Below are 21,065 nucleotides of genomic sequence, written 5' to 3' on the forward strand. Positions count from 1 at the left end.
TCCTCCCGTCAGACTGTAAATTTAGACTCCATTTTATTGTGCGCACATGGACACTTCAGAAAGGCAGCTGTGGCTGAGTTGTAGCCTTTATGAAATCTCTTGTCTTGAGGAGCCCGAGAATTGTGTTAAGGGAGACAGTGGTTCCAAATGACTGAGGACCAAGCAGTTTACTTTCTGGATTTCAGAGAAAAGGAAATCTTCTATCAAAAAAAAAAAAAATAACATTTCCCTTTTCATTTTCTTTTTTGTGAAAATGTTTCTTGTGTTTTGTGAAGCTGAGCAAATGGGTAAACTTACCTTTTCAACCATGGGTCATATCAACAAACCTCCTGTCCAGGTTGGATGTTTGCTGTCTGCTCCACACAGTTCACACCTCATCACTTGTTACTCACATGCACTAAGTGATTCTGTGTTCCTGTCTTGTTTCCCCTGATTTATATCTAATTTAGCATCTCAGCACATAGTAGGTACTCGGAAAATACTTTTTTTTTTGAGACAGAGTCTCGCTCTGTCATCCAGGCTGGAGTGCAGTGGTGTGATCTCTGGTCACTACAACTTCCACCTCCCGGGTTCAAGTGATTCTCCTGCCTCAGCCTCTCGAGTAGCTGGGATTACAGGCACCCACCACCACGCCCAGCTAATTTTTCTATTTTTAGTAGAGACAGGGTTTCTCCATATTGACCAGGCTGCTCTCAAACTCCTGACCGCAGGTGATCCGCCCACCTCAGCCTCCCTAAGTGCTGGGATTACAGGCGTGAGCCACCACACCCTGCCCAGAAAATACTTTTTGATTATAAAATTGTGTAATAGGTTTCTGTTTCACTCAGGTCTTTTCAATAGATTTTTTTCTGATAATGAAAAAAAATGTTTGACATAGGAAAAATGGACAATCCATATTTGAAAAAGAGAACAAAAACCATTCAGAATCCCACTACTTGAAGGTAACTTCCACTGATACCATGGTGTGTTTATTTCATAAGGACATTTTTTGAAAGTCTAAAAAACCCAATCATTGTACAGTCTGTTTTCTCCTTGATAAGATTTAGAATCACAATGTGATCTGTGCTGGCTGTGTGTATAGGGCAAGTGACACCTGCCAAGCACTAGCAGGGTATAGGTAGTTCAGATGAGATATTAAAATGCCGACTAATGATGGGACCAGTCACAGACCAAGAAAAGCTGGCCCTTCTGTCTCACCATGGCAATTTCAGATTCAACCACAAATAGCAAGCAATCTGATTTCTCATTTCTTAACTCTTCGCGTTAGACTGTGTTACTGACAAAACAGATTTTACCCTCAGAATAAGTTTTAGCACAAGCAGACGTATATGTTCCTTTGTCGATGGCACTTCTGGCTTACTTCTTTGTGCCGTTTCCTAATGGCACTCTGGGAAGAGAGTAATTTCCCAAACTTATCAGGCAAAATAGGAAAAAGTCCCTGGGAACCCAAGAAGTCATAGCAAAGAAACATTCCGTACTTCTTTATTTTATTCTTGGCTATGACAGCACAAAGGGGGCAGTTTGGATGTTGGTTTAATGCCCCCCTCCCTCTCTATGACATCTCCAACCATCCCCAAATAAATATGCTAAAAATAACAATAATAAGCACAAAGAATAAAATCTTATGTAGTTAGTATAAGCATCTTTAGAGGACTTTGCTATTTTTAATAAGCAGAAGCAATCCAAGAAAAACAGAGCACTTATCAGAGAGTTTCTTAGTGACTTCCCATATCACAGTTTCACTGTCTTTTCCCCCAGATAACTGTCTGTAAGCCCCTCTCACATAAGTGTTTATCACACTCACCCTCACCTCACCCGTAGTCTCCCCACACATGTCGGTTCATGGGGAGATGAACTGGAATGGAAGTTCTATAACATTGCCTGAATAAGTCCTTTCTAGTTTTAAAAAAAAGTGGAGGAGGGGGCCACATATTTTAACTCACAGGACTGATAGCAAAAGTTGGGAAGATACAGGGATGTTATGGCTTCTCCATCAACTACTTATAAATCAACATTGGTTGGATTTAACTTTTAATAATTTATACTCCATTCAAATCCTGACCATGTTGTTCCATTCATTCTTCCATCTGCTCAGCAGATCTTGAGCACCTGTTTTGTGGCAGGCAATGGGCAGGGTGAAAACTGAGATTTGAAGGTGAGGTGGGACTTTGAAGTAGAGACTTGGAAGAACGCTAGAGGGAGCAGACTAGGACAAAACCAGTGATGGCGTGGAACACTACTGATGACTTTGGAGAACTTCTCTATTGAGGTCTAGATGGTGTAGACTAAGGAACTGCCTTTTTCCTGCCTTACCATTATTGATTCATTGCATGATTGGTATCACTTGGAACTGTGTATCGGGAAAAGACAAATACCTATGAAATCCATCTGCGTCTTGTTTTTGAGGATGGTCATATGCCCCATCTGTTGTTCTTTGAGCCCTCATCAGTAAAGTCAGCTCCCATAATTAATTTTCAGTCACGTTGCCTTGACCACAGTGAACAGAATCCTTATCAAACGGTTAATATGTGTAAGTTGTCTGCTATATGCAAAACCCCGTGCTAGGCTCAGCAGAGGATACAGAAGAAGGGAACAGGAAATCTTGGCTCTTTAGGGATGGAGAGTGTCATTGAGGAAGCAGTGAAGACACTATTCCCACAAAGTTAACCCACAGTGGTAATTAGTATGGGATTAGGGAGAGGGCAGTAGGCTCAGGTCAGTAGACCCAACTCTAATCCTACATTTGTCCACCAATCTTGGGAAATTCACTAACCTCTCCAGGTCTTGATTTCTTTTTTGGAGAGGCAGAGACCTGTCTCTGGGTAAATAAATATATTTATTGTCCCAGGGCTCTTTCTCTTTTTATCGTTTCTTTCTTTTTTTTTTTTTCCCTTGCCCGGGCTGGAGTGCCATGGCATGATCACAGCTCACTGCAGCCTTAGCCTCCTGGGCTCAAGCAACCCTCCTGCCTCAGCCTCCTGAGTAGCTGGAACTACAGGCAAGTGCCACCATGCCTGGCTAATTTTTTAATTTTTGTAGAGACAGGGTTTTGCCATGTTGCCCAGGCTGGTCTCAAACTCCTGGGCTGAAGAGATCCACCCACCTCAGCTTCCCAAAGTACTGGGATTACAGGCATGAGCCACTGCGTCTGGCTCAGGGCTCCTTCAAGCAGATCCCTGGGATGCATGGGAGACCACCTTGACTGGAGCAGAGGGTAGTTGGAGAGGAGTCGTGGCCGTGACGCTAGAAGATGAGGGTCCAATTGTACAGGGCTTTGGAGGCCAGGCAAAATTCTAGACTCATCCAAGCCTTTTATAAGAAATGAGAGCTCTTGAAGTGATTATAAAAACATAAGTGTCCAGGCGCTGGCTGAGTAGGGATGTGATGAGGCATTCTGTCCTCGGCCTGCAGCCTCTGCTCCCAAACACTATTAGCACATTTTTACCCCGGGCTCTTGTTTTCTTTCCTTTCACTCTTCTTTTGTAATCTCCCATTATCATGACTGCCCTGTGCTCAGCAGAGAGGCAAAGTGCTCATGTGGCTGCTTTATAAATACTTTTGGGTGGTGATAGTTCCCATGACTGGCTTAACTCTGCCCACTTGTCTTCTTCCATTAGGTAAGTGGTAGTAGCTCTGAAGTCAGTCTTGCTGATATGTTTCAAAAGAACATTGGCTTGACGCAATTATATCCAGCTCTCATGATCTGCATTGTTTTCATTTTCTTTTGCCAAACTTTTCCGTTTTCTATGCTTCAGATCTCTCTCTGGGCAATAAAAGAGAACTTGGAAAGAATCAGGATTTAGGAATTCTTGCTTCAGCTTTGACACTTGGGCAGAGAGCTTTATTTTTTCTAGACGTTCATCCCGTCACTTAAAAAAAAAATGCGAGGATTGAACGAAATGAGCCCCTTCGGATGGTATGAGTGCATGGTTTTGTTACAGTAGGTTGTTAGTCAGACATGAGCAGGGCAGGAGAGCCCCCGCTCCAGGAATGTCAGGCCACCATCAGATGATGGTCCAGAGGTTGTTAACTGTCTCGCTAAAATAATAATTGGTTGCAGCTGGCACCAAGGAACGGCAATCTCCCAATAGATAGGAAACACCTAAACTAGTGATAAGGCCCTGATAAGATCTAAGCTTATAAGGAGACTCAAGCATGAGCACTAAGAGGCAAAATGGTGGAGTTTAACTGGTATATGACCTTCCTCTAGGAATGCTCTACTGGTAAGGGAAAAAAAAATGCCTCAAGTGAGCATGCACACAACTTAAATAACACACCACATGTGGTCCCTCCCAAGGGCTGGCAGGTGTGCATATGGACAGCCCACCCCGAGGGAAGAATCAGGGGAGAAGAGACACAGACCCAGGAAGAATGCTAACATGTAGAACCCCAAATCAAAGGGCAAATCACACACTTGAAACTCTCAAGTCACCTGCTTGGCCCTCTTCCAAGTGTACTTTACCTCCTTTCATTTCTGCTCTAAACTTTCTTTTTTTTTTGAGACAGAGTCTCGCTCTGTCGCCCAGGCTGGAGTACAGTGGTGCAATCTCAGCTCACTGCACGCTCTGCCTCCAGGGTTCATGCTATTCTGCCTCAGCCTCCCAAGCAGCCGGGACTACAGGCGCCCGCCACCACGCCCACCTAATTTTTTGTATTTTTAGTAGAGACGGGGTTTCACCATGTTAGCCGGGATGGTCTTGATCTCCTGACCTTGTGATCCGCCCTCCTCGGCCTCCCAAAGTGCTGGGATTACAGGCGTGAGCCACCGTGCCCAGCCTAAACTTTTTAATAAACTTTCCCTCCTGCTCTCAAACTTGCCTCAGTGTCTCTCTCTGCCTGTGCCCCTCAGTTGAATTCTTTCTTATGAGGAAGCAAGAACTGCGTGTTTGCTGCTGACTTGTACAGATTTGCTGCTGCTAACAGTTTTGTAGTGGATGCCCTCTGAGCTGTTTTGTTAATTCATCTGCTAATGAAAATGGAATAGAAATGAGAGACAAAATATATGAGGTATCATTTAGGCCAGTGGTTTTGAAAGTGCAGTGTCCAGACTCGAAGCATCATCCTCACCTGAGAACTTGCAGAAATGCGAATTCTCGGGCCAACCCAAATCTACTGAAACCGAAACTCCGGAGATGCAACTCAACAATCAGTTTTAAGAAAGCCTCCAGTTGATTCTGATGGTCACACAGAACCACTGATTCAAGCCTTCTGAGAGGTGCATAATATGTCAACTCAGATATCTTTCTTAATCTGAAAAGATATAGAAATGGGGTTGGTGCTTATGTTCATGTTTACAAAATCAGGCATCTTCAGTCTTGTTTTAAGCAAAATCATGAAATGGGTGAAATTTATCTTTAGCATTCTATTACCTCTTTTTGGGGCTAATTTCTTGTCTCAATTTCATCTGTCAGGTTCTTCTTTACCTCTTCATTGGCAGAAACTCTAGGAACTTTTCCTTTAGGGTAGAGTAGAGGACCCTAAACAACAAATCTGAAAACACAGTGTCTCTAATTACGAAAAACAGGGCATCAGTAGACCAACTGGGGAGGTATGTGAGGATGGCATTGGCAGTAGGGCCTGCAAATTGCACTGAGTACACAGATGCCCATTCCCCCATCTTTAGAGGAAGAGGGGCCCCTTCCCTTTGCTGTCTGGTTTTCAAGAAGAGGGCTGATGCAGTTTCAGAAGGATCTGGAAATGCTTTTAGCACAAGCACCCAGGGTGGATGCTTTTTCCATCTTCCAAGTATTGCCTGTGGCATTTCCCCCCGTTGTGCCTGTTCATTTTGCCATCCACATGGGACTTTGCAGCCTGTAGTGCTTCCAGTGAAACAATGCAAAGCTTTGATGAGTATCCAGAAATCAACTGGGCTTCCCTAGGGAGCCAGCTGTCTTTCCTGAGGGGATTAGATGGAAATAAGTCATATTTCACTAGTGTCTGCTGGCTCCCAAGGATGGTTTTAAACTGATTTCTGAAATGCATTCCCCCATTCTTCGTCCTAAGACCACACAGCAATGGATGTCCCACCAGCCTGTCTGAGAACCCCGGTTACTGGTGTGAGAACTGATAAATTTCAAACAGAATGCACAGACTTGACCTTGCCAAAATTATCCGTTTCCTCTCTGCACACACATGCTCACAGGCAGATAGATGCACATGTTCACCCACAAAGGTTGCCCAGGCTTTCTGAGCCCTGCACACATGTGATGGACAAACTCAGCAAAACCCCTCGATTATTTGTCGTTACTGAAAACCCCTACGTTTGGCTTTTTCTTTCACAGTGTTTTGAACTGCCTGAGTGAGCCAAATTCTCCCTTTCAAGTTACCAGACTCAGCAGGTTCAGTAAAATTCCTCCTAAATAGGATGCTGTCTGGTTGAAGCGACTCATGGAACTTTCTAGAAGGAAGAAGCAAGTGGATCGGAAGTTGGAATGAAGGTCCTTTGACATGTCGACCGATAAGGTTAAAAACGAATGTAGATTTAATTATGCCCAGAGTTCCAGGAAGCTGAAAGAAGTACACAGTCGAATTCTCAGAAAGGTTTTGTCTACATAAGCAAAATGGAAGGGAGAGTTGAAGCAGATATCTCAATATTGGGCCATTCTCCACCCCAACCTCAACTTTTATTGTTCCCATGAAACACCATTTGGAGGAAGAGACTAATTAATGAAATTGGCCATCTTTGCTCATCAGACCTGCCAGAAAATTGCTCTATTAGCAACAGGCTAAATGTTGTTACTAGGGAAAGTAAAAAGGCTAATGATCATGCTCATCTTGGGATAACTACAAAAATATTGTTAATGCCACCTCTGAGCTACAATTTTAACTGCGGAAGTCAGAGCATCCGAATTACTGTTTCCACAGCAACTACAATTCAGTCGGCTCTGCAAGACTTGTCATAGAAGAGGACGTTACCTCTATATTATCGTTGCTGGGGAAAAGTGCACTTATTTTATTTATAGCCAAGCTGTGCAAAGTTGTATTTTGTAGTCTTTTATTTGGAAACGTGGTCATTAGAGACCGACAAAAGTCCTTCTGAATCACTGAAATACATGTTTTGATACATGGAAAAATACTGCATAGCTCAGAGCTTCCCATTCATAATGTCATAATGGCCTCCAGGACAGTGAGATTTGAAAGCCCTCTATTCTTCCCTAATGAATATTCAAAATTTGAGATCTTGAGTAGTATAGTCCCAGCAATCAGGCTACCAGGACAAAGAGAAAGAAGATGGTGTACTCCAAAATGGCTTTGAGAAAAACATGCACTAATTTAAACAGTCAGGAGACTTATATCTGTTGTGTTAATGATGATTGAATTTGTGATTTTAAATGTAAATAGTCCACAAATCTTGGTTTGATTTCAAGCATTTTCTTCTCAGTGGGAAAAAATATCCTTGGATGAGAAGTGACAAGGAATGTTAGAAACAAGAATAAGGTGTTCATTCATTTCATTTATATTTTGGAACATTTGTCAGATGCCAAAACGTTAATACGAAGTGGTTTGACAAAAACTAGTCATTTTCCAGTTAACACATTTACCCTTCCAGCCCAGAAAATTATCTGATATTGACACGGGGATGAAATTAACCTAATCCTCCTGTTATTTTGTTATTTTGGTGTCTGTTTTTGAAAATGTATTAAGCTGGTTCTTGCCTATCTACTAGAGAAGTCAGTCACATCCAAGATTGCAGAGAGATAGAAACTGCCCATAAACAGATGTGGAGCTAAAAAGGAGATTAAAAATGAAATTATTTATAGAAGAATATAAACTCATGACCAAATAAAACCGAATCACAGAATTTTTCCCTCCCCACAAAGTAGCAAAAAAAAAAAAAAAAAAAAAAAAGAATTAAAGAAAAACACCTCACCTAATAGTAAGCAAACAAAAAACCCATAACCTAAAGCAATACATTTTAGTAACTGGTGGCTGAGTGGCTTTTGATTTCTAACCCTGTCCCCAAACCCCCTTAAAGACATTCCTTAGGGGAAGTGAAATCAGGAAAGGAGAATAGGAAGCAAGAAAAAAACACCATGGACTGCTTCTGTTTATAGATGTAAAGCCCTCATGTCTAGGTTCTGCATCAGAGAAATGATCTAAAGTCGGAAGGGACCACTCCATCCGAATGGCGTCTGTTCCAAGTAGATGGAGTGAACCCTGGTTTGGGGCATTTAGCAAATTCCCAGAAGAATGAGCAGCACTTGAAGACACAAATAAAGACTGGACATCGCCTCAGCCAAATTCTTCCTCTCCCTGTTCTAGCAGGCCTTAAAGAATAGAGAGCAGAAAGCGTTTAGCCCCCAGATTCTGGCTTGAAAGGGCAAAGAAGCTGATCTCCAATATGATGGCAAGGAATCACCCACATTTTATCAGAAAAATTAAAATATCTGAAAAAATTAAAATATGTGCAAGATGGAAAGAGCCAATGTGGCAGCTACAAGTAATGTGTCAGAAAGGAGGCTAGCATGCATAGTAGAAAGACATGGGCTTATCCTTGAAGAAAACAGTATTTAAGGAACAGAAACAGTTTCCTCACAATGGCTTAATAAGAAGATAACTTGTACTCTTAGAATTTAACAAGAGTAAAAAAGTATTTTTAAAATAGCCTAAAGACAAGGTGATAAAACAAGAATGAAATGAAAAGGGAAATTTAAAGTCTGACAAATCAAGAATTAAATACATTAATGCAAAAATGATATATAAATTAGAAATGGTAACATATATGAGACCTGTTGAAAATTTGTTTACTAACAATAGAAAAAGTATTCTTATAATCACAGAGAATACAGATAACAAACAAGGAGATTAAAGACAGAGAGACTCTAAAAGATATTAAGACATTCAAATATTCTACACTATGAGGATAATAATTGGGTCCCTGAATAGAGACTCTAACAAAAGGAACAGAAGAGACACTGAAAGATGTAATAAAATTTCCCAGAAATGAAGAAAGGACCAAATCTATTCCAGGAATGTTCAAAACGCAAACATATCTTAGTTAAGCTATTAAACCTCAAGTATAAAGAAATAATTGTTGAGATACCAAATCAGAGTAAGTCAATTTCCTACAAGGAGAAAAAAATCAAGCTAGTCTCAGATGTCACCATTGCCACATCTGGGGCCACGCTCTCTGAAAATGGAGAGAGAAAGTGACCCAAGGATATTATATCCCATCAAGATCTTGTTAAAATATAAAGACAACAGGGGGACATGCTTCAACCTGAAACAACTAAAACAACTTTGAGAGCTTGTTGAAGAAAATACACAATGATGAATGCCTGGCCAATAAAAAAAAAATAAAAATAACTCAGAAATGGAGAAGTTATGGTGAGAATCATTAGGTTTGCTTAAATGCAGAACTAATACGTAACAACTATGTACACTAATATTACAGATCGAATATCAATGCTATCAGTTTGGAGAAAATAAAAATGATAACTAAAAACTATGGGAGATAGGGATCAGAGATGGAAAAAGTGTAAGTACTTATGTTCTCATCTTTCCCAGCAAGAAGTCAGCCAATACTATCTAGAATTATAACATGTCATTTTAGAATGCAAACACATAATTATCCCAATCTCAACATTTTATAATCTTTTTTTTTTTAACCTTAGAATGATCATTTAGGACATAAAAACTATTATGTGGCAGAAACTTTTCTTTGAAGTTTAATGGTTCTTTTTCATTTTCATCTCTACTATTCAATCATAATTAAAATGTATGCTTTTTAAGTCTCTCTGCATACATTCTTAAAAGGTGGTTACAATGATGTTCATTTAATGATTATTTCTAGGTTATGAGGCATTTTTTTAAAAACTTTAATCTTTGCTGGGTGTGGTGGCTCATGCCTGTAATCCCAGCACTTTTGGAGACCAAGACAGGAGGATTGCTTGAGCCCAGGAGTTTGAGACCAGCCTGGACAACATAGCAAGAACTTATCTCTACTAAAAAATTTAAAAGTTAGCCGAGTGTGGTGGTGTGCGCCTGTGGCCCCAACTACTCAGGAGGCTGAGGCAGGAGGATTACTTGAACCCAAGAGTTGGAGGCTTCTGTGAACCAAGATTGCACCACTGCACCGCAGCCTGGGTGACAGAGTGAGACCCTGTCTCTAAAACAAACAGACAAAAAAAGAAAAACAAACAAAACAACAACAAAAAAATCCCTGTAATCTTTGAAACATTCTTTTTTTTTTTTTTTTTTTTTTTGAGACGTAGTCTCCCTCTGTCACCCAGTCTGAAGTCTGAAGTCTGAAGTGCAGTAGCACAATCTCGGCTCACTGCAGCCTCCGTCATCCAAGTTCACATGATTTTCCTGCCTCAGCCTCCCAAATAGCTGGGACTACAAGCGTGCACCACCATGCATGGGTAATTTTTGTATTTTTAGTAGAGACAGGGTTTCACCATGTTGGCCAATCTGGTCTCGAACTCCTGACCTCAGGTGATCTGCCCACCTCGGCCTCCCAAAGTGCTGAGATTACAGGCATGAGCCACCATGCCTTGCCTAATCTTTGAAACTTTCTGCATTAAAAAAAAAAAATTATTCCAAGTCGGTATGCTTTATCTTACAAGAATAACTGCATGAATTTTCTGAAAAACTAGAAAAAAATGCCAAAATGGCTAATCCTGGGTGATCTGGATATTTTTTCTTGGTACACTTCTGTAATTTTTTTAATTTAAAAAATTAACAAGGCCAGGCGCGGTGGCTCACGCCTGTAATCCCAGCACTTTGGGAGGCCAAGGTGGGCGGATCATGAGGTCAGGAGATCGAGACCATCCTGGCCAACACTGTGAAACCCCGTCTCTACTAAAAATACAAAAAAATTAGCTGGGCGTGGTGGCGGGTGCATGTAGTCCCAGCTATTCGGGGGCTGAGGCAGGAGAATGGCGTAAACCCAGGAGGCGGAGCTTGCAGTGAGCCGAGATCACGCCACTGCACTCCAGCCTGGGCGACAGAGCGAGACTCCCTCTCAAAAAAAAAAAAAATTAACATAACAGAAAAAGAAAAAAGAACCGAAAAAAAAAATTAACAAATCAGTTGAATGAGTCGAGGGTGAAGGTAAGAGAATATGTGTTTGAGGCCATTCCTGCTTGCACGTCTCCTTATGGGGTGTTGAGTCCAGGTGGGGCCCCCTCTACCAGGGCGCAAATGGCACTGAAATCTCTCCTGGGCCCATCTTAATGATTAGAAGCCACTGGCTTTCAGTGAGCATATCTAAACGGGGATGACTTAAGGGACAATTCTCTTTCCTCTAGAAGGTGTAGAATAGAATTTGGGCACAGTGTGAAAGAGGATAATAGAGAGACAGGCTTTGAAAACAAGTGCACTTTGGGGCTCAAACATTTTTTAACAGCTTTATTGAAATATAATTCACATGTCATAATATTCATCTTTTTGAAGTGTATGATTCAGTATATTCACCAAGTTTTGAAACCATCATCACTGTGTATTTCCCGAACATTTTCACCACCCCCAAAAGAAACCCCATACCCATTAGCAGTTCACTCCCCATTCCTCCCTCCCAGCAGCCCCAGCGCCCACTCATCTGTAGTGGTTTCTGTCTCTATAGATTTGCTTCTCCTGGACATTTTATATAAATGGGATCATACAAATGTACTCTTTTGCGACTGACTTCATTCACTCAGCGTAATGTTTTCAAGGGTCACCTATGTCGTAGCAGGTGTCAGTACCTTGTCTCTTTTTCATGCTGAATAATATTCTGTTGTATGGATATATCACATTTTGTTTGTTCATTCATGAGTTGATGGATATTCGGGTTGTTCCCATGTTTTGGTTATTATATGATGCTGTTACGAACATTGATTTACAAGTTTTTGTGTGAAGATATATTTTCATTTTTCTTGGGTATATACCTACGGGTGGAATTGCCAGATTATATGGTAACAATGTTAAGGAGTCAAACATTGAAACTGCCATCTTCCTCTTTGTTTCCAGGCAGAAATGGTGCACAGCGCTTTCCAGGCCCAGCGGGCTTTCCTTCTGATGGCCTCTCAGTACCAACAACCCCACGAGGTAAGAGAGTGTCCTGAGAGGGAAGGTGTCCCAGGGTATGGGCAGTATAAGATGGAAAACAAGGAGGCAACAGAAGCATTTATTATAGTCGACCTCCTAAAAATGAGACTTATAGCATGTGTAGGTTCTGTCGCTAATCTGTATCATGGTATAGAACAATTCTTCTCTCTCATAATCTCATTAATAGTAGACAAGTTGTTTTTTTTAAAGTATGCCATTTGCGGAAAAAAAAAGAAAAAAAGCAATGTGTCTTCTTACTACTAATATATCATTATGGCCAAATTCTTACTGTAACAAATGGACATTACCAGTTTAAAAGGTGAGTTGACTTGTGTGATCTTTATACTAGTCTCACAACCTTTTTATAATCAAGGAAGTGTTTATAACTAATTTTTAGCTCAGATTTTGAGCTGCTTTGTTACCAAAGACTGTTCACATCTGTGATCATCTCTAACCTCCATGTATGGATTTTATTAGCTCCTATTTCCTAAGTAGCATAGATGGGCTAAATCAGTGGCTAAGTGTTTTGTGTTTATGGGTCATCTACAGAGCCTCATTGCAGTTTCTGGTTCATCAGGCCTGGATTGTGTCCCAAGATTCTGCTTTTTAATAAGCTCCTGGTTGATGCCCATGCTGCAGATCCTCATTCTCAAAACACCAAAATTGGAAAGAATTTTCATGACTCTATAAGAACTTAGGTGTAGTCCACCTCGCCTTTCTCTTCCACCATAAATATGAATGAACTTTTCTTAGGTTAAAGATATTTAGAGGTGTTAGAGGATCTGATGCTAACTGCAACAATATTACCAATGTAGTAATTTTAACAACTTTTAATCTATTGTAAAATTACCAAGTAAGGCCTATGGTAAATTTTAATACAGAAGGAATAAAACTGTGAGAACAGATGTTAAGAGCAAAGTAATGGTTGGCGGAGGTCTGTCTCATTCCCCAGGCCCTGTAAATTTCCGATTCTCTAAACCAAAGCGTGATCACCACCTGCCCAAACTACTAACATTGTATCATGCAAATAACTGCATTCCCTCTACCAAGGGTTCATAATAACAACTTTTGACCATGCTGATTGTGTCACAAATGAAATTATTCATTAAAAAGTAGTCCTACTACCAGCACAATTTGTTTTATCAGAAAAAAATAAAAATTGTTCTTTTGGCTAAATATTCTGCATCTGAAGTTTAAGAACATTTATATAAATAAAAAATAAATTGAGCATACGTTATGACACAATAGCTTAAATGTAATAGCTCACTTTGAATTATAAAACAAACTCCTGAAATTGAAGATTTTGAGCTAAGAATCCTGGGAATCCAGAACTTTGACCTTCAGGGGATGACACTCAGCTCCATAAAGGGGCAAGACCGGAGACCCAAGACCCTCCCTGGAACGGACATTCCCAGCCATGCTTGTGCAGTAGAATCACCTGCAAAATTTTAAAAAATACCAGTACCTGGGTCCCAACCCAAGGGACTCTGACTTCATTGGTCTGAGGAGTGGCCTGGGCTTTGAGATTTCTATGGGCTTCACGGGTGATTCTGACTTTCAACCAGAGCTGTCAGCCCCCACCCGAGATGGATATATCGCCTCCCTCCACGTGAAAGGAGTTAGCTCACAGCCTAGGTAGGAGGCTCTGTAGGAATGAAAATATTCCGTGTTCCACCATGGATGCGTTTTCCTCCTTGGTCTTCTCAACCTCTGCTTTGCAGAAGAGCAAAGTGAAACTGGGAAATCACAAAGATGTGTTGTAGATTCAGCCTTAGCCTGCCTTTTCTGTGAAGTGGGAGGAGAGGTGGTCCAGCTGAGATTCTCAGGTAGAAGAAGAACTGTGACTTTCCTCACTGGGTTACCACTCCATCCCTTCCCTAAGCCTCAGAACAAGAGGCCTCTCCAGTGGCTTTGCAGGCCTTAGACAGAAAAGCCACTCACTAAATATTGGATGAAAATGTGAGTGAATGAACAATGAATGAATGCATTGGATCTGTGGCATTCCAGCGTGAGCCATGGTCAGGGACGCTGTGTGGCTTAGCATGTGGCTGTGCAGATTCTTGGGTCATATCTACAGTTTCCCTTTCTTACTCTACTGCATTCTCTCTTTTTTTTCTTTTCTTTCTTTAAAGATGGATTCTTGCTCTTGCTCTGTCACCCAGGCTAGAGTGCAGTGGTGCAATCCTAGCTCATTGCAGCCTCGAACTCATGGGCTCAAGTGATCCTCTCACTTCAGCCTCCTGAGTTGTTATTACAGGCATGAACTGCTGTGCCTGGCTCTATTGAATTCTTGATAAAGGGGAGGGAAACTTGTTCCCAGGGAGGCATGCACTGGAAATGTCTGGCAGCACTTACCACAGTGCTCCATGTGCAATAAGGCCTGGACCAGGACCAGCAAAATGCAGAGCAGGCTCATGATGCCTACCTCCCTTCCTGGCCCTCCCCTCTACTTCCCTTTCCTCTTTATTCAGAACACCGTCCTACTATTCCACCTGAGAGAAAAGCAGACCTGAGTGATCACCACATGTTATTCAGAACCCCTGTCCACTCCAGTGTGGATGGTACAGGCTCAAGAGGCTGAAGAAGAGACCCAGAACCAGCAAATGAGACGTGGGGTTTATTGGGGACTTGCATACGGGGGAGAGAGTCCAGTAGCAGAGGGCTGGACAGGAGAACTACAACCACTTGCAAAAGGCGTGTAATTTATATAGCATTTTCATGTAACATCCTCCCTCTAACAACCTCCACCTGGTAACCTTCATTTAACCTAAAACAAAAGGCCTCCATCCCCCATATGGCCAGTGTTCCACGGCATTCCCCGGGAAGCACCAGGGGCTCAACTGTTCCTCATAGAAAAGCAATGGATCTCCAGGTTGGCCGCTCCCAGATTCCTTAGTTGCAGACTCTGAACACACATTCAGGTGGATCTGCCGTACAAGATCACTCTCAGGGTATGCTCAAGTCATTGCTGTCAAGTGTGTCTGTCATACACAATCGCCACAGTGGTGAAAATAGCCTATGACCAGACCTTGATCCACCCAGTATGCATTCTAGAAGATGCATCTTAAAGATCAGTATCATAATGCAGATCATATTTTCTCATAGGAACAATTATTATAACCGTTTGTGTCTTACTGTCCTCCTCCTTTCAGGAGGAAGAGAATTAACTGCTGTAATTTCAGCTCTCATTGACATACAACAGTGATCCTCCAGCTTTAGCGTGCATGACAGTTCCCTGGAGGGTTGTCAGAACTCAGACCGCTGGGCCCCACTTACAGAGCTTCCAATTCAGTAGGTCTTGGTTGAGTCCCAAGACTCTGCAGTTCTAAAATGTCCCCAGGTGATGTGATACTCCTGGTCCAGAGACCACACTTTGGATCCTGTGCTGTATGGATGGCTCTCACTTTTACAATTCAAGCTCAGATTTATTTCAGGTGCTTCAGAATTTCATTTCCAACTGTCTCTAGACCACTGCTTCTCAAACTTCAGTATTCATCTGAATCATCTGGAGATCTTGTTAAAGTGCAGAGTCTGATTCAGTTGGTCTCAAGTGGGGTGCAAGAGTCTGTAGTTCTAACAGGCTCCCCGGCGATGCTGGTGCTGCTGATTTCTCACTACACATTGAGCAGCAAGACTTTAGTCATTGCCATCCAAAATCCCAACAAACACAGAATCCCTTGGTAGTCAAATCTCGAATTCATATTCTCTTCTCCTACCATTTCTGTAGCAAAGTAGGCCGTGTTATGCTGCAGTAACAAACATCTCTAAAATCTTAGTGATGGATAACTGCAGAGGTTTATCTCTTGTGCACACTATATAGCTATCTGTTGCAAGTCAGCTTAGTATCTAGTGGATGAGTTACTAAATAACGACTCATATAATTATTTACTTAGTGTTGTAACAGGGCTCTGAGAGAAAAGAGTATAGAATGAATCTTTAATAGGAGTTTTGGGCATTGGAGAGGGAAGATCTTCCAGGGCTGGGGAACCTTCCAGGGAGTCCCTTGGATCCTGCTAATGAATGCAAATGACCACTCTTGCTGCCACAGCATAAGGCAAAACTAAACCAACATGAGTGGTCGGTTGTGGCTCATGTCAGCCTTGTGAGACCCTGAGAGAGAACCTAGCTCTCCCTTGGCCCAGAATTCTGATCTACAGAAACTGTGAGATGATAAATGGATATTGTTTTAAGCCACTAAGTTTGTGGTAATTTGTAACACAGCAGTAGAAAACTAATAGGGATTCTCTCAATTCCCTTGTTGCTGAACTCTAAGGTAATGAATTTTGTAAAACTTTTTGTGGGTACATAGTAGGCATATGTATTTATGGGGTTCATGAAATGATTCGATACAGGCATGCTATACATAATAACCACATCACGGGGAATGGGGTATCCATCCCCTCAAATATTTATCCTTTGTGTTGCAAGCAACCCAATTATACTCTTAACGTTTGTTTGTTTTTTTGAGACGGAGTCTTGCTCTGTCACCCAGGTTGGAGTGCAGTGGCGCTACCTTGGCTCACGGCAACTTCAGCCTCCTAGGTTCAAGCAGTTCTCCTGCCTCGGCCTCCTGAGTAGCTGGGATTATAGGCGCATGCCACCACACCCAGCTAATTTTTGTATTTTTTAGAAGAGATGAGGTTTCACCATGTTGGTCAGGCTGGTCTTGAACTCCTGAACTCGTGATCCGCCTGCCTCGGCCTCCCAAAGTGCTGGAATTACAGACGTGATCCACAGCCCCCGGCCTACTCTTCATTATTTTAAAATGTGCAATTATTATTGACTACAGTCACCCTGTTATGCTATCAAATAGTAGGCTTTATTCATTCTTTCTATTATTTTCTTACCCATTAACCATCCCCACCTCCCCGCCTCAGCTCCCCCACTACCCTTCCCAGCCTTTGGTAACCATCCTTCTACTCTGTATGTCAATGATTTCAATTATTTTAATTTTTAGATCCCATAAATAAGTGAGAACATGCAATTTTTGCCTTTCTGTGCCTGGCTTATTTCACGTAACATAACAATCTCCAGTTCTATCCATGTTGAATTTTTTTTTTTAATAAGACCACAGGCCACAGACCAGAAAGTGCCCTTCAGTTCCTCCACCTTCACCCTTCCATCTATCCTGGCAGAAGCCGGATAAAGGATTCATTGACAGCCCTGATTGACAATGGTGACCCCCAATTTCAAATTTCCTTCCTCACTTTGGCAATGAGGAAACAGGTCTCTTGCATTCTCTAATACTAGGACATTCCAACATTTCGGCCTTGACCCACAGAAAAAAGGATATTTTACTTCACTACCCAGTTTCACAAAACAGTATTCTTACCATGTGCGCTGCATTGTGACGTTTTTCTTCTAGTCTATTCTGTGCTGTGGTCATGACCCACTGAACTGATCTTAAGACGCACTAGTGGTGACACCTTGCAGTTCAGAAGCACCTTTCTCATTGATTTATTACATGCTCATGACATAAAACACATTACACAATATTTGCAAAACATCTCAGCTTTTCTTGTCTCCCCTTGTTGTATTTTACATAAATAACCTTTGAGCAAAAGAATGGCCCAGTTCTTATAGTACTTATAGTTCTTATAGTCTAGAATTTGTCAAGCACATCCTCTTCCAGTTGATGGAAGGATTCTCACACGGAAAATGGCCAAGAAGCCCCCACCCTGGCTTGCTCAACTGTTCATTTACTTTTACAGCAGGTGAGCATAGGGAAAGTATGTTATTTCTAGTTCTCAAACATAAAAACAATATTCAGTGATACATTAATAATCCAGCCCCAGGATGTAGACCTGGGCCCATTCCTTTATTCACTATCCAGAGTACTTTTTGCAGAAACTACATGTCAGAGCCACACTACACGTCATTTATAAGAGTTGTGTGTCAAAATAAAATTGTAGGAAGTGTTTAGTCGACATGAACAAGTGTTTTTTGGCCTGAGGCCACCTCACCTCACCTGGGAGAGATGAGAAAACAAGAGTGTTAACAATTTTAACCATGGGTGACTCCAAAACTCTCGCCCGAGCTGCAGAGGTAACCTTCTGTAAACCACGGATCTGATGCCTTGATGGGCACCACCCCAAGGAAGACTATCATTCGGGGAATTCCTGGGAGGTCTCCCACTGATGTCCCACCAGTCTAACCCTGAGTAGTTTGCAGGAGCAGAAGAGAAGCACCCAGAGGGTGGAGAACTACAGCTGATGGGCCATAAGTACAGCAGGCTTTCTGCTGCCTTCACACTTTCCTTATTTTCTCCAGCATTTCTTGTGCTGCTAAGACCTCACAGTGAAATGATCTCTGTGTGTGTGTGTGTGTGTGTGTGTGCATTTGCATGGAATCAATATGTACCTGCACATAGAGAGTGTGTGTGTGTGTGTGTGTGTGTGTGTGTGTATTTGCATGGAATCAATATGTACCTGCACATAGAGAAAAAATTAATCTTAAGTTTTTCAACTTCAGGGAAGATGATTTACGGTCATTGGCTGCCCGGTAGGTTTTATTCTATCTAGGAAGTCTGAGTTCTGTATTCCTCCATAAGGGGGAGAGAGAGAGAGAGAGAGAGAGAGCGTTTCTACTATCCTCCCTCTCCTTTTCTTGTCTTTATTTGAACTTGTACTTTAAAGAGAAATAGTGCCTTCCTGTGCATAAAGCAGGCATCTAAAACTGATTCTCTTTCCTTTCGTTGTTTATACAATCTGAAAAATTAGAAGGAGAAGGAGGGTTAGCGACCCTTCTTGGCCATTCCTCCATCTCTGAGTGAATGCACATGCCCAGCACAGTCTTCCGCTCAGCACTTTCTTGATAAGGATTTTTCTAATGCATGGAGCAGTTATCAAATTTGTTAATAATTTGTTCACATTAAACTAAGCAAAAAAGCCTAGCGGCAGTGATCTTAGGACTTAAGCTAATTATTTAGATGCATGAGAGATCCAGATTATTAGTGGGCGTGAATATGTTCGGGATTTTAATAAAACATTAATTTGTGAGGGTGGTCAAGAGCAGAAACTTTGGACTTGGGCCTACTTGGATTTGAATTTCACATTTTCTACTCATTAGCTCTGCTAATCCAAATGCGAGAAAAACAAATTCATCTATGTCTTCTAAGTTTGAGAATCTTCTATCTTTTTCTCGGTATCTACTGGAGAATTAACTTGTTAATCCACTGACCCACTCTAACCAAACCAACTTGTCAAGTTACCCACTTGGAGGAAGGCAGTGAAACTTTCTAAGCCCGTGTTTTCTTGTCTTTAAAATAGGGATAACAAATAATTCCTACCCCAAAGGGTTATTGTGAGGATTAAATGAGAAAAAGCAGGTGAGGGTCATGTGACTGAGTAGAAAAGTTCATTATTAGTCAATGTTGTCTGACTGCTTTAGCAAAAAGTCCCCAAATCTCAAAGGCTTAACAGAGGAGATTTTTTTTCTTGCTCACATAAGGTCTGCTCCAGTGTTTTTGGTTGACAGTCTTCCACATGGTCGTTCAGGGACCAGGCTTCTTCCATCTTGGGGCACCCAACTCCTCTAAGTCCTCAGCCATTGAATTGGAAAAGAGAATGGAGGAAGGTTTTATGGGCTGGGCTGGGAAATGGCCTATGTCACCTCACCTTCATTCAGCCTTCTGGTCATTCCTAGCTGCAAAGGAGGCTGGGGAATTTAACCCACCTCTATGCCTGGAGGAAGAAGTAACAGATTTGGTGAGCATTTGGCCAGTCCACCAGAGTGAGTCACTTGGTTTCGCTAAAATGAGCTCTTTCTCTGTGGAAATGTATTGTCTTTCCAAAAACTCGTAGGGATTTTCCAGACTAATACCCCATTTCTCTAGCTGTCCAGGGAAAGACAAGAAAGACTTTGAAATCTAACAGCTGAATTTTTATTGCACTTGGGTATAAATAGATGTATCTATGTATGTATGCAATATTTCAAAATTTCTTTTAATTACAGTGAGTTTATCCTTTTTGCCTATAAAATGTTTTACCATAACTATAAGGTGTCAAGTTATTGTCCAGTATTTTAAAATGCCAAGCAAAGTAATCACGTGACTGATCTCAGCGCATACCTTGGGTAAATTACTTGGTGCTAGTGGCAGGTCTAGAAATTGCAAAGGAAAAGCAAACGAAGGAGCACAGAGCCAAACTCCCAAGTGTTTCTTAAGTCCATGCCCAGAAAATGTCATAGCATTGCTCAATCAGAATTGCTGAATCTTCCTGAAAGATTTGGCCATGATTAGTGCTGCTAAGTTCTGTTGTCAAGGGCCATATGACAGATAACATCATGCAATAAAGTAATTCTGGCCCTAATGTAAAATGAAATGTCTATTTTGAAATATTGCTATGAAGTTGGGTTTTTCTTAATACAAAGGCATCAAGAAAATATTCTGTTGAGTAACTACTGTTAATTATATGTGCACAGCAAGGATTTTTAATGGATTTTAAAATATCTGTTTCATTGATCTTGGAAGTAGGAAAAAACTACAAGAGAAGTAAAAGGTAAAAAAGTTAGGCCGGACGCGGTGGCTCAAGCCTGTAATCCCAGCACTTTGGGAGGCCGAGGCAGGCGGATCACGAGGTCAGGAGATCGAGACCATCCTGGCTAACACAGTGAAACCCCGTCTCTACTAAAAATACAAAAATTTAGCTGGGCATAGAGGCAGGCACCTGTAGTCCCAGCTACTCGGGAGGCTGAGGCAGGAGAATGGCGTGAACCCGGGAGGTGGAGCTTGCAGTGAGCCAAGATTGCACCACTGCACTCCAGCCTGGGCGACAGAGCCAGACTCCATCTCAAAAAAAAAAAGTTTCATTCTTTGTATCACGCTCCGTTATGTTTCCGTTTAGCCATTTAGCCGTCGTATTTCCCAGTGATCTGGATTGACAGTTTCAGGAAGGAGTAGCACCTTAGAATCTAAATCAGTGACTCACTTTATGAGCTTTTCCAAATTACCTCGATAGTCTCACTTCATAAATATGCGTAAGTTTCTGCTCTGTTGATAGTGCTGAATGGGTTGGCTCTCTTCACTACCAACACAA

The 21,065-nt window shown here is 41.7% G+C and overlaps 1 protein-coding gene across 1 annotated transcript in view; it reads left to right on the forward strand.

Annotated features, from left to right (window-relative positions):
- The window catches only part of CAP2 (cyclase associated actin cytoskeleton regulatory protein 2), a 162,109-nt gene that overhangs the window by 56,498 nt on the left and 84,546 nt on the right, over window positions 1-21,065 (forward strand). The window contains 1 exon segment of the mRNA NM_001132441.2: window positions 11,953-12,030. Coding sequence (NP_001125913.1) covers window positions 11,953-12,030 — 78 coding nt within the window.

This window comes from Pongo abelii, chromosome 5 (assembly GCF_028885655.2).
Source record: "Pongo abelii isolate AG06213 chromosome 5, NHGRI_mPonAbe1-v2.0_pri, whole genome shotgun sequence".
NCBI lineage: Eukaryota > Metazoa > Chordata > Mammalia > Primates > Hominidae > Pongo > Pongo abelii.